Source organism: Mustelus asterias, chromosome 14 (assembly GCF_964213995.1).
Source record: "Mustelus asterias chromosome 14, sMusAst1.hap1.1, whole genome shotgun sequence".
In the NCBI taxonomy this organism is placed as follows: domain Eukaryota; kingdom Metazoa; phylum Chordata; class Chondrichthyes; order Carcharhiniformes; family Triakidae; genus Mustelus; species Mustelus asterias.
This window is the reverse complement of record NC_135814.1, coordinates 88,608,310-88,623,231: the sequence shown is the minus strand read 5'-3', so window position 1 is coordinate 88,623,231 and position 14,922 is coordinate 88,608,310. Positions and strand designations below refer to the sequence as shown.

Genomic DNA, 14,922 nt, shown 5'->3' with positions numbered 1-14,922 from the left:
CACCTAACCAGCACATCTTTCAGACCGTGGGAAGAAATCGGAGCACTCGTAGGAAACCCATGCAGACACGGAGAAAGTGCAAACTCTGCACAGACAGTGACCCAAGCTGAGAATCGAACCCGGGTCCCTGGCGCTGTGAGGCAGCAGTACTAACCACTGTGTCGTTCCTACGTGGCTTATAGTTGAAGTTTTTCCAAGTGGTCAGATTGTACTGTTTTCTCTTGGTATGTAGGTGACTTTATGTTTATAGTTCTGAGGGTATATACAGTCAACCACATAATGTAGGCTAGATTTGGTAGGTGTGGCAGAATATCATGAACCAATGTCGATGTCATTCTGGCAGCGTCTATAGTAATTTTCTGTTTCTAACTGAAATTACCAGATCTATTGAGTTAATTTTCACAGTTTAACATGGCGAGGTTTGAATTTGGATGGAAAGAGGAATTTTTGTTGTCTTGGCATAACAAAATATTTGTCCAGTGGTGCAGGTTTCTTAAAAGACTGCTACATGTTGCATTTTCACCTTCCCTGGATCTTGGTTAACTCCCTCAAAATTGGGTAAATTCTACCCATCCTTTTCAACTAACATGTGCGACACTGCCTTGCCTCCCACCTGTTAGCTTTGTTAATAGCACTTTCAGTTTGGAAGATATTACATTCCTTCCACTTGCGCCAAAATGTCCATCCATGTAAGATGGATTGAGTAACATTGCATGCCTACCTGTTAGAATGTTAGTGTCCTAAACATCCAATGATTTTTCTGTTCATTCAAACCTATTTTGCATGAATGAAATCGGATAATGCTCTGTACTAGAAAGACAATGTTGAATGTAGTTACAGAAGAACAAGTGTAGGCTGGTCAATCCCTTGAACCTGTTGCGCCATTCAGTGTGATCATGGCTGATCTGCGATCAAATCTCCCCTTTGTCTCATATCCCTTCGAATTTTGTTAGACTAAAGCAATAATCAATCTCAGAATTAAAATTTACAGTTGATCTCGCTCTGCACTGCTTTGTTTCTTGTTTAATGGTTTCTTTATTTCATCATTAAGAATTAGTTTGGAATCCTTTAATGCTAATATCTCCCTTTAGTTAATTTTCACTTTATCCACTTTGATCTGATTAGACACAACAAATTATATAAGTTACAAAATATGATAAATTAAAGTTTATATATTTAATTAAAATTAGTTTGTATTTAGTTTTAAGCTAATAATTCATCTAGTTAAAGGTATTGATTGAATTTAAATATTTATTTGGAGGCACTCCCCCTCTTTATGTTGTGATGCAGCTGTGATTTTTTTCCCCCTGTTTCATCCATATACTCTAACCTTCCAATCTGCTCAATTCCACTCTCACCTATGCCCTTTTCAATGCTCTGTTCCACACTTGACCTCATCCTTTCAGAGAAATTCTGCATACACCATACCATGCCTGTTGTGACATGCACAAATATTCAAATGCCCCATTGATCTGATCTCCATGGAAACACTAGTGCTTCAAAGCATTAATCTATTTTGTAGATTAGACTTGTTGAAAGTGGCTGAACACTGCAGTCTGTCCAATTACTGTATTATTTGCACATCATACTGCAGTCAGGCCCATTTATAGTTAAATCTCTGTGCACTTATCCTTTTTCCATCTTCGCTGATGATAGATCAGAGATCTAAATAAAATGATTTGGAATTTATTAATTTCACTGCCCACAGCCCACGAAAGAGCAAAAGGAAAACTTGAGGTCTTTTTATCTGGCTGTGGAAATTACCTAGTAAACAAATCAGTAATAAAAGAAGAATGTTGGAACCACTTAGGGGTGCACCATTTGTGAAAAACGAGATGGTTGGTGAACTTAAATAACAACTGGAAAAATGTTACAAATGTAACCAGTTTTCAACATGCACAGGGACAGGAAAGTAGTGGTGGAGGGAAAAACAGAGAAGGTCTTTGGTCGGATTTGAGGCAGGAGTGATTAAATGACAAAAAGGATGATATTACAAGACAAAAACTAGTTGCCCATCGAGTCTGCCCTGAGGGGCAATTTAGCATGGCCAATGCACTTAACCTGCATATCTTTTGACTGGGTGGAAACTGGAGCAGCCGGGGGAAACTCACACAGACACAGGTAAAACATACAAACTCCACGTAGTCACCCGAGTCTGGAATCGAACCCAGGTCCCTGGCACTGAGGCAGCAGTGCTAACCACTATGCTACCATGTTGCCCACATTCCACATAGCCAGTTACCCAAGTAAAGAGGCTGCTTTGTCGCAGATGGTGTCAAGCTTCTTGAGTGTTGTTGGAGCTGCCATTGAGGTAAGTGGAGATATTCCATTATACTCCTGACTTGTGCTTTGTAGATAGCGATGTAGAAAGACTTTGTAGAAAGTCTTTGGTGAATCAGCAGTTGAGTTAATCACTGTATAATTTCCAGTCTCTGACTTGCTCTTGTAGTCACAGTATTTATCTATGGTTGACCCAGTTCAGTTTCTGGTCAATAGTAACCTGTTGGATATTGATGGTGGGGATTCAGTGATGATACCGTTTAAGGCAATTATAATCATTATTTACTTTTCGTAAGTCTTGACTCTTTTCTCCATTCCTTTTACCTTTACAGGATTCTGTAGATAGAAGGACTGATTGGAGAGGAGAGTTGCTACTGGCTGTGCAGGCAGTTTTCAACCAGGAACAAAAGTCTTTCTTGGCTGAATTACGATCATGCGTGCAGAACCAGGCTGTAGAAGAAGAGAACTCCCTCCCTGCAATTGTTGAACGCATTCTTAAAGATCAGGTAAATTCTGACTTTAGTTAGATATCTCCGTATTTGTAGTAATAGAGTTCCTTTTGAAAGAATCTACATGGTGTCATAAATCTCACAATTTAAGGTAGTGTTATGATCCCTGTAGAGATTGGTGCTTAAAAATTAGGTTTGAATTCCCAGTAACTGACTTAAAAGAATTGCATGACAAGATTTCAAGTTGTAAGACTTTTACTGTAACAAACCAGAATCAACATAGACAAGACATTACTTAGTGGCAGCTAATACTCTAAACTACAGAACAGGTATTCCTCGTTAGTTTCTGAACCGGACAGATTTCCAAACATTTTGTTTATGCATTATGCCCCACTCTCAGCAGAACTATGGCCTTGCTTATTTTTAAAATCCAGAATCCCTCCCAGCATTTCAACAGCTCTCTTCTCCCTGTTAAACTGGGGGCAAGTCTTCTAGAGTCCTTTTAAGAGCCTCTTCATTTAGGCAGTTCAGAGAAAGTTCTGCACTAGGTTGAGTCCTAGGATGGGAGAATTTTCATACGAGGAGAGATACAGCAGGTTGGGCCCATACTAATTGGAGTTTAGAAGAATGAGAAGTAATCTTATTGAAACATACAAGATTCTGAGGAGCATTGACAAGGTAGATGCTGAGAGGATGTTTTCGCATTACAGCAATGTAAAGAGGCATAGTTTCAGAATAAAGGATCTACCTTTTAAGACAGCACTGAGAAGGAATTACCTCTCTCAGGGGTCATGAATCCTTGGTACCCTCTATGCCAGTGAGCTTTTGAGGCTGAGTCATTAAATAAATTCAAGTCTGAAGCGGACAGATTTTTTGAACAGTAGGAGGAATCCAGAGATATGGGGAACAGACAGGAAAGTGAGGTTGAGACCAAGATCAGATCAGCCACGATCTCATTGAATGGTGGAGCAGACTTGAAGGGCTCTCTGGCATACTGCTCTTGTTTCTTGTGCAAAACAAGAGAGATAATTTTCCTTGGAGCATTTCCTGCTATGCAGCAGCAGCTCAGCAGAAATCTCATTTCCAAATAGAAACAAGGTTGTCACCGATCTTGCATTGCTGCTGCAGCAGGGGAATGTCTAAGAAAATGTACCCTCTTGTATCTTCACCAAACTCAAATCTTATGCTGGTTGTAGAGATTCCCGGAATGGTAATGTATCATAAATTTTAGCCGGCAAATACTTTAGTCCTTTATTTCCATTTATAATAGTTGTAAGTCAGTTTCAAAAGTGAAGCAAGTTTTTATGTTAGCCTAAGAAAGTTGAACTGGCCTGTCCTGTCACTTTGTTATTGTGATGTCACAGAAGTGGTGTGTGCTTCACTGCAGCCAGCTCGTCATTGATAGGAAAGGAAATCGGGGCAAAGTAGGGAAAATGAGAAATGGGTACAATGAAAAATCACAAACAGGACATTGTGGAAGAATGGGTAGAACAGCAATGGAAAGACTCAAAAGTGAAATTGTCATACAGCAATGATGCTCTTTGTCCCTATTACAAGGACTTAGATGATGCAGAGTGCAGTGAGGTGGGTAGCAGTTAGAAATTTGTTTCCTCATTTTGTTCATTGTCTGACTGCAAGTGATGGGCCACTGTCCATATGGGAGGGAAAGCTCAGGGTTCTGATTTTTCCAGTGTTGAGACTAATTACTTCACAACAGACACACACACGGTTATTTCCAGTTCCATAAAAACGCTGCCAGAAAAATCCTGAAACTCTTGCACTCTGGAGACTCAATTGGCTAAACAAAGGTCTGGCTAGACCTTGTGAGGATGGCAGATTTCCTTCTCTAAAGGACATTAGTGAACCAGATGGGTTTTTCTGGCAAGCGACAATGGTTTCATGGTCATCAGTCGATTCTTAATTCTAGATATTTTTTTATTGAATTCAAATTCACCATCTGCCGTGGTGGGATTCACACCCGGGTCCCCAGAACATTAGCTGAGTTTCTGGATCAATAGTCTAGCGATAATAGCACTAGGCCATCACCTTCACTGTGCTTGCTGATTTGCATTTAAAACTTCTTAATCTCCTCTATCTACATGTCTTAATTTCCTTCACACTTATGCTCCCACTCTTTCATCTTTCCCTTTTCACTTCATTTCATGTGCGCACACATTCTCTTACTCTACGTTTGCCTTTTGTTGTGTAATTGATTTGTTGATAAATCCAATCTGAACCATCCTTCCCTATTTTACTTTGTACTGCACCATACGAGGAGTTGTATTCTTTCTTGGGCATGGGAGATGTTGCTTTAAACATTACAGTATTTGCTGGAGGTGCTCTATAACTCTGGGCTAAAAATTCCTCTCTTGATTTCAGACAAGGGTGTCACAATTTGAGATCTGCCCATATCTAGTCTTATTGAGGCAGGCAGCCTGCATATTTCATGCAGCTTCCTCATTTGCCTGATTGTAGTGCTTAGCCCAGTGTCAAGTACACCGCAGCCTAGCTTGAATGCTCAAGAGTGTTGAGCAACACGAGTGCCTAACAGCTGTTCAGCTAGCCAGCACCTCTTCAAGGCAATTTGGAAGGACATTGCTGCTGGCTGCCAGTACTGCCATAAGCTGCAAGAAGAAGTTGATTAAGAGAAGCACCCAGGGAAAAAGAGGGCTCACAAGTTTACGGATGCCATGCTGGAGGCCTTTGTAATGGAGGCCAACAGGAGGAGAGAGGTCCAGTTTCTGCATTGGGTCAGGAGGCCTTTATGGGAACATTTCCAAAGGGAATGGGAGCAGGTGGTAAAGGAGCTCAGCTCCCCGAGTGTAGCTCTGAGGACAAAGCACCACTGCCAGAAGAAGTTCAATGAGCTCACGTGAATGCTCAATGTCAGTGAATGCATCTCAAAATGACGTCTCCTACCCACTACGCTCCCAACCTCTTGTGTTGTTCAATACACCTTGCTCCCATCACTAACCCATCAGGAGACCTGACAAAACCAGCAACTTGCACAACAATTCCAAAACTGTTCCTTTACAACAGTATTTCCAAAAACTTTGCAACACAAGAATATAAGAAATAAGAGCAGGAGTAGACTGTATGGCATGTCCAGCCTGCTCCACCATTCAATATAATCATGGCCGATCTTGAGCTTCAACTCTACTTCCCCGTCAACTTCCCATTTCCCTTGATTCCTGAGTGACCAAAAATCTGTCTAACTTAGCCAGTATTCAACAATGGAATATCCACAGCCCTCTTGGATAGTGTATTCCAAAGATTCCAACCATTTGAGTGAAGTAATTTCTGCCTGTCTGTCCGAAGTGATCGACCGTTTATCCTATGAATCTGTCCTCATGTTTTTGATTCCCTGATCAACGGAAATGATCTCTCAGCGTCTACCATATCAAGCCCCTTCAGAGTCTCGTATGTTTTAGTGTGTTTGCCTCTCATTCTTCTAAATTCCAGAGAATATGGGTACAATTTACTCAGCTTCTTAACATAGGACAACAGTCTCATTCCTGGTACCAATTTAGTGAACCTTCACTTTACTGCCTCCAAAGGAAGTATGTCCTTCCTAAGAAATGGAGATCAAAACACTTTACAATTGGAGCAAAACTTTATTCCTGTACTCCAATCCCCAATAAGATCAACTCTCATTCTTCTAAAGTCCAGTGAGTATAATAGGCTCAAGCTGGTCAACCTTTTCTCATAAAACTATGCCTTCATCCCAGAAATAAGCAAAGCGAGCCTTCTCTGAACTGGCTCCAATTAATTACCCATTTATTCCAATACTTTGTTTTCTGTCTGTTATCGAATTCTCTATCCAGGCTAACATAGATCCCAACATCATGAGTTTTTATCTTGTGCAGTTGACCTTTTATGTGGCACCTTATCAAAAGCCATTTAGAAATCCAAATGCACAGCATCTATTGGTTCTCCTTTATCCGCCTTGCTTGTTATGTCCTCAGAGAACTCTGACAACCTTGTCAATACAATTTCCCTTTCACAAAACCTGTTGATTCTGCCTGATTGTGTGATAATTTTCTGAGTGTCTTGCTACTAATTCCTTAATAATATGTTCCAGCATTTTCCCAATGACACATGTTAGGCTAACTGGCCTACAGTTTCCTACTTTTTATCTTTTTCCTTTCCTGAATATTAGTGTTACATTTGCAGTTTTCCAATGTGCTGGGATTTTTCTGGTAATTTTAGAAGATTACAACCAATACATCCACTATCTCTGCAGCCACTTCCTTTAAGATCCTAGGATACGGGCCATCAGATCCAGCTGACTTGTTGAATGTTAGTCCCATTAGTTTGCCTGGTACTTTTTCTCCAGTGACCATGATTGTTTTAAGTTTCTCCTTCTCTTTTCCCCCTGTTTTTATTTATCCTTTGAGATGCTTTTTGTCTTCTATTGACAAGACAGCTGCAAAATACTTGTTCAAACTCTGGGGAATTAATGGCAAATGAGGAAATGGCAGTCTTTCCCTATAAGAGAGACCAATTCTCACTTGCATGTAGAAGCTTTTACAATCTTCCTTCATTTCTCCTGCTTTTATTTCACAATTTTTCCAACTCCTGGGCTACTCATGTTATCTCACTATGTGCACAGAGAATCAGTCTATTCCATGTCATCAGGTAATTTACTGAAGTATATTTGTGTCTCTTTAGGAGAAGCAGCAGCAATCAGTGCTGGAAGACCTCTTATCAGTTGACAGAAACAGCTTATTGTCAGAGGTGCAGGACCTCCGTTCCCAGCTCCGCATTGCACATCTTCAACACCAGGAGAAGCTGCAGCAGCTGCAGGATACCCTCACCAGTGCAGAGGAGCAGGCTAAGAGGCAGGAGCGACCACTTCGGAGGCAAGGTATTTTAAAGGTGGCAGATGCTGGGCTTGACATGTGGGGAAACGATGACTGACATTTTATAATAGCCAGTGGTCCTTGAGTAAAGATGGAGTTCTGAATATTTGAGTTTGGTAGCTTCCCAGCATGGATAACAAAGAGTCTGGTAAAGTGTTGATTCATTTCTGTCTTTATTACCTCGAGTCTCTGGGAGATAGGATGGAAAACAATTTTTGCATCTTCCTATTTTCACTTTTTCATAGTTTCCAATAGCTAGATGAAGTAAACAGGATGTTTAAGTGTTAATATTCTCTGTATCTGCTACTAATTTACCATTCAACAAGTTAATGTCTCAGCAGTACATTTTAGAACAGGTGGCATTGTCTAATTTAGTCTATTTATTGATCATATGTTTCTAGGGAATTCAAAGTCTTTGTACTCATAAAACCAGAGTATCAAAATTCCCTAATGTCTCTAGTTTCTTTCATTTTTAATTTTCCAGTTTTTGAGACTCAGCACCTCAGCAGTACTTACTCACCAATCAACTTGCCCCTTTCCTGTCGTGTCATATCTTGATTTCTGTTTCCGAACTCCAGCTGCATCACTCTGCCCTTCCTCTCAATCCTTCCCTCCACCCCCGATCCTTCCCATTCCCTCCAAATTCTCACTCTGTCCAGCCCCGAGGCCCCTCTAAACCCATGCTGTGTCGGGTCCCGGGTCCCCTCCACACTCTCACCTTGGCCAGTCCCTAGGCTCCTAACCTTTCCTCCCTCTAACCATGGCTCTCTTCCCAACCCATGCTCTGTCTAGTCCAGATCTCCTTCCATCCCTCACTCTATCCAGCCATAGCTCTCCTCTGAATCCTTCCGGGAAGTATGAAGTTATTTGCTTTCGTAGGAAAAGTATTAAACTAGGGTATTTTAAAAAGGAGAGAGACTGGAAAATATGTTTTCAGAAGATCTTTGGTATCCTTGTACACAAATCTCAAAGTTAACATCCAGGTACAAGTAATTTGAAAGGAAATTATATATTAGGTTTGATTACTGAGTGATTGGTGTATGCTTGAAGTCTTATCACAGTTATATAGGGTCTTGGTGAGATCACACCTGGAGTAGTGTGTAGAATTTAGGTTTCTTAAGGAAGGATGTACTTGCCTAAGAAGGAGTGCAATGAAGGTTCATTAGACTGATTCCTAGAACGAAATGCTTATCCAGTGAGTTGTGAATCTTTGGAATCCTTGACCCCAAAGTGCTGTGGATACTCAGTTGTTGAGTACATTCAAGACAGAGGTGGATATAGGATTTTGGGTGTGAAGGGAATAAAGACATGAAAGAGGTAAAGTATCAGCCATGAATGTTGGAGCTGGTTCAAAGGGCCAAATCTGATCAGTGCTACTCTTAACTTAGTTATCCTTCTGCTGTTTATGTAATTTTAAAACATCTTTTGGTTTTCCTTGTCATGTGCTTTCCTGACCGACATGTGACTGCAGCCCCATTTCAATGTTATTCACTACCCTCCGAAATTGTCCTGCAAGCCACTCAGTTGTAAAAGGTTAAAGATATATCTCCACTTTCTCAGGACGACTAAAGATGGGCAATAAATGCCAGCCTCGCCAATGACCATATCTCAATATTTTGGTATTCTTATGATTCAATTCTGCTTATCATAAGTTATGTTGGTCACTTTCACTACAAAATAGTCTTCACTGAAGTAAATAATGTCAGCTTAACTTGAGTGCATGTTGTTTGGCTAATTGACTTCTTAGGGGATGCACCCGGTACTGGAACAGTGAAATACTGGGCTATTATATAATTTGAAACAGCAAATTCTTGATTATGGTTTAGTGGGCTTGTTGCTGCATTTTCAATGCACTTAGGCCACTGTTTCATGGCTACAGTTTCCATGAATTCTGGATTTTAATTTTTGTGTGTCAAAACAACGCCACTTACCATAGTTAACACTTGCATTGGATGGAGGGAAATAAGACGGCCAGATATGTGGACATGGATGGTAGAGATCTCTAGAAACCCAAATGTGGTACCGTGCGTGTTATCGAGAGAGCTGAAAGAGTGAGTGCAAAGTTGATTCAAAAATAAGTTATCTGTTGCAAATCTCGAAGTTGTGCACAAACTTCAGATTGGGAAACATGTTTAACAGTTTGTTTTTCTGTTTGCTACAGTGGAGTTGCTGGAATACAAACTTCAGCAAGAACAGATCATAACGAACAACCTACAAAACACCCTAAGAGCAGAGCAAGAACGATCGGCCAAACTCCGCCAACAATTACAAACTGAACAAATGTCATTGTCTGACCTGAAGTCAGATCTGTCTGAGGTCACAGATGAACTACAGGCTGCATTACAGACTCGACATGAACTACAACAAAATCTGCAAAATCTCAGGTTTGTAGGCCTAGACACTGACTATCTATAGGAGTAAGGGAGCGAAAAGCAACGAACTGCTGAGGATTTTGGCATTAACTTGATAAAGAAGTCAGTAGTGTTGTGCAGTTAGCTCTAACCAACCCAAAAGTGAAGTACTTTAGCTGCTGCCCCTGTGCACCTCCCTCCACCACCCATATTTTCCCCACATTACTAGTCAATTTAATAATCAGGAGGAATCATACAAATAGTTCTTCTTAAATGGCCGACTGAGGGTCTTGGGTCAGTTTTCGCTTATATCCCTGGGATCTGTGGAAATATCTCAGCAGTTATAGGGCTCATCCTGAGGAATTGTTGCCCTCAGAGGAGCAAAAACCTCAGTATTCTCAGATTATCAAAAGTTTCCTTTGGTTGAGGAATATTTAGTTTCTACTTGTGCCAAGCTGATGGAGGCAGAGGGATGAGGGGCAATGGAGAGGGGAGAGAGTGTTGATATTCTCGACCTCCAAAACCTAAAGAACCCCTTTGTTGCAAAGAAAACAAGTCACAAAATGACAGATAATTCAGGCATGCTTTCTGACTGGTGGTTATGACTTTAGGACGTGTACTTTGGATTCATGAAACTTGGGTGCTGCTTGCATGTAGCCAATGATGTAACATTATGGCCTTTGAGCAAATGTGCAGAGCAAATTGTGTGTAATTTTTGTATGGATGTTTGCTGCACTGTTTTGTTCATTTTCTTGCATGCTTTTTTAACTGCCTGTACACCTTCCTGCATATTGCTTAACTGTCTGATTTCATCCCACATGTTACTTTTGTTCCTCCCACTGAATGTTATTTTTATTGTCTTCCAGTGCGTAAATGTTTCTTTTCACCACACGTTTGAGCATGATTTTATCACTCACGACCTCCCTTATCTCCTGTTGTCCATTTTCATGAATTACTGTGTTTGCCGCCTACACATGGTTGCCCTGTACTCATTTTCTGCCAGTGCACATCCCTCCACTTCTCATGTGTCAACTGCTTTCTGTTTTAGGGGAGAATTGAATGCTAAAGAGAATGAGCTGTTAACTGCAGCAAAGGCATTTGAACAAGAACGGCAAAATGTACAACAGTTGCAAAGCTTGATGGAGAAAGAACAATTCTATTATAAAGAACAGAAAGAACAAGAACATCAGGCTTATCAGGTAAGTAGGAAGTACAACAGCAGGATGTAGTTGGATCAGACCAGATCATCAAGGTAGTTAGTGCTAAAGGTGACAGTGCATTAATTGTGGAAGTTTTTCAGATATATGGGATAAAACAAAAAGCTCTAAAGTTCTGCCTCTTGTATGACTATGGTACATTAGGATCAGGTTACCCGATGTTCAGAAAACATGCCTAAGTTAAATTTCTGGTCAACAATAACACTCCAAATTGTTATTTTTTTTTGTTCATGGGATGTGGGTGTTGCTGCCATGGCCAGAATTTATTGCCCATCCCTAATTGCTTTGAGGAACTTAGTGGCTTGCTGGGCCATTTCTGAGGGCATTTGAGAGTCAGCCACATTGCTGTGGATCTAGAGTCACATGTAGGCCAGACCAGGTAAGAATGGCAGATTTCCTTCCTTAAAGGGCATTAGTGAACCAGATGGGCTTTTACGACAATCGACAATGGTTTCCTGGTCAATTAGACTTTTAATTCCAGATTTTTATTGCATTCAAATTTAAACATCTGCCGGGATGGAATTTGAACTCAGGTCCCCAGAGCATTACCCTGGGTCCCTGAATTACTAGTCCAGTGGCAATACCACTACACCATTGCCTTCCCCGGGGAATTCAGCAATGCTCATGCTGTTGCATGTCATGAGAAGATGGCCGGATATTCTGGTTAGGTGTGATCATTGCCTGGCAATTTTATGGCGTGAGTATTTCTTACCACTCACCAGTTCAAACCTGAAAGTTGTCAAGGTTTTGGTGCATCTGGGCATGGACTTCCTCCGTATCTGAGGAGATGCGAATAGAACCGAATGCTGTGCAGTTGTCAGCAAGCATCCCAATGTTGAGCTTACAATGGAAGGAAGGTCATTGATAAAGCAGCTGAAGATAGTTGGATCTTAGACACTGAATCCTGCATCTTCTCAGCCCACTGTCTTCATCTGAAGAGGAGACTGCTGTGCCAGAATGAGGCAACTAAGCTACTCCAAGTGACGTCAAACACTGAGTTGACCAGCAAGGCACAAACCATTGTCTCACAATACAGAAGGCTGCCAAAGGAAAGGATTGCTCAGTTTTGTCTTAGTGCATTGTTTATCATGCGCATTGTCCTGTGTTGTAGCTTCACTAGCTTGGATCCTGCATTCTTAGATAGGCTTGATGCTGCCCTTGACACTGAAACTCCTCATTGAACATGGCTTGATGATAATGCTCGAGTAAGGATCATACTGGACCATGTGTTTATAGATTGTGGTCAGGATCTTTTTCATGAATGATTCCACCTGCTGTGCGCTGTCCTTTTGAAATGATGGGACATACATACGTACAGTATGATATACTGTGTCATGGTATTGCATCTGAAGGGGGACCCTTTTTTGAGGAATGTCTGTTTTGTATGCTGAAACAGTAGAATTGATAGCTAGTGTCATTCCTGCCATAGGAATTATGTCCAAGGCCTGGAGGATTTCAAACATGCTACGCATGTGTTCAAAACTGCGAAGTGAAATAAACTTGAAAACCACAGGCCAATCAGCCTAAAGACTTTAACAATCAATAATCTGAGAGAAAATTGTTTGTCACTTAAAAAAAAGACATAGGCTAGCAGCACGGACTTGGTAACTTAACAGAGTGGGGTGATGAGGGTAGTACACTTGATGCCATATATGTGGAATTTTGAAAACTTATTCCACTTACTGGATTTGTTGATAAAATTGAAGCCATATGTAAGGTTTCAGGGTTTCCAGGTATAAAACCCTTCTAATTAAAAACTCTTTAAGATCTGAATTCTTAACTTCTAACACTAGGGTCCTCTGTTGGGCTTAACTTATGAGACACAAATAACTAGTATTTGTGAATCAAGTATTTATTAAGCAAGATTTTATATATGATTAACATGAAGCGGTGAACACAATGATCTCAAACAATGATGAGACCCAGTATAGGAAAGGGATACAGAATTTGGTGAATTGATGCGACAGCAATAATCTCTCCCTCAATGTCAGTAAAACGAAGGAGATAGTCATCGACTCCAGGAAGTGTAGTGGAGGACATGTCGTTGTCATCAATGGGGATGAAGTGGAAATGGTCAAGAGCTTCAAGTTTCTAGATGTTCAGATCACCTGTCATGGTCCCTCCATGCCGACGCTATAGATAAGAAAGCCCACCAATGTTTCTACTTCTCAGGAGGCTAAGAAAATTCGGCATGTCCGCTTCGACTCTCCAATTTTTATAGATGCACCATAGATAGCATCCTTTCCAGATGTATCACAGTTTTGTGTAGTTCCTGCTCTGACCAGAACCGTAGGAAACTACAAAGGGTTGTGAATGTAGTCTAATCCATCACTCAAACCAGCCTCCCACCCATTGACCCTGTCTAGACTTCCCACTGCCTCGGAAAAGCAGTCAGCATAATCAAGAACCCCGTGCACCACAGACATTCTCTCTTCCACCTACTTCCATCAAGAAAAGGTACAAAAGCCTGAGGTCACGAACCAACCGACTCAGAGCACTTCTTCTCTGCTGCTGTCAGACTTTTGAATAGACCTACCTTACATTAAGTTGATCTTTCTCTACACTCTAGCCATGACTGTAACTCTATATTCTGCACCCTCTCCTTTTCTTCTCCCCTATGTACTCTATGAATGGTATGCCTTGAATGGTATGCAATAAACAATACTTTTCACTATCCCAATGCATGTGACAAATCAAATCAAACAACAAGTTTCTCATCTCTCAAGATCCGAGCAGTTCTTGAGCGTTGCAGCACAGTCTTTCTCTTCTGTCTTTGAAGTGATGTTGAAGAGTCATAGCCCAGAAGCCATGGCGACACTGTGCCAGCAAGAATTACGATTTTCCAACTTTTATCCCTAGTTGCATTATTCCGCCTCCTTCATTTGGAAACAATCCAAATTTGCCTCTTCCATTAGCTTAGGATGCAAGTCATCTTGTATCCCATCTTTGCAACCTCTTCTTCATGGGGCGTAAACTGAGATGTAGCTCTATCTCTTATTTCCTTAGACCCCTCAGAGTTTACATTCCATTGCAAACAAATTATACATTTCCTTTAGCTACAGAGCAGTCACAAAATCGCATCCTTTTTTCAATAATGCTTTGTATCATATTGGAGAGTAAAGGTTTCTCCTGAATACAGATGTCCTGTCCTACAAATATAGTTAATTAAATCGATACATGATAAAGTGTCAGCCTAAGGACCAACTACGTTTAGCCATTCCTTCAAACAGAGCTGCTGAATGCAGCCACTGCAACTTGTATCGTAAAACAATAAAATGTCTATTTCTCACAAACAACTGTCTTCCTCAAAAGAATCCCAACTAGCAGAAATTTAACCTGAACCACTGAAAAAGTCATAAAGGAATAAAATCCATAGACATTACAGATCCCCAAAATTTGTAGAATTTAGCAAAATCTTACACATGGGTTAAAAGGGGAAGTGTAGATGTGAAATTGGCTCATTAGAAAGTGACTGGAATTGGAATGCAGAAAAGTGGTCAACAGTTAGTTTCCAGACCGGACGATGTATTTACTGGTGTCCTCTAAGGGCTTAGTATGAGGGCACTGCTCATTGCAATATTTTGTGATGGCCTGGACTTGGTATACAGTGCATGATTTCATAATTTGCCGATGACATTAAACTTGAAAGTGTATTAACAGCAGGGAGCAGACTTCAGACAGACTGGTAAAATGGGCAGGCTCATGGCAGATCATACTTAATGCAGAAAAGTATGAAGTGATTTTGAAAGGAAGAAAGAGGAAA

The 14,922-nt window shown here is 40.8% G+C and overlaps 1 protein-coding gene across 13 annotated transcripts in view; it reads left to right on the top strand.

Annotated features, from left to right (window-relative positions):
* The window catches only part of pcnt (pericentrin), a 215,747-nt gene that overhangs the window by 164,226 nt on the left and 36,599 nt on the right, over window positions 1-14,922 (top strand). For all 13 annotated transcript variants that reach the window (XM_078228833.1, XM_078228839.1, XM_078228838.1 and 10 more), the window contains 4 exons: window positions 2,613-2,786; window positions 7,401-7,596; window positions 9,753-9,975; window positions 10,991-11,141. In XM_078228833.1, coding sequence (XP_078084959.1) covers window positions 2,613-2,786; window positions 7,401-7,596; window positions 9,753-9,975; window positions 10,991-11,141 — 744 coding nt within the window. The remainder of the gene's footprint in view (window positions 1-2,612; window positions 2,787-7,400; window positions 7,597-9,752; window positions 9,976-10,990; window positions 11,142-14,922) is intronic.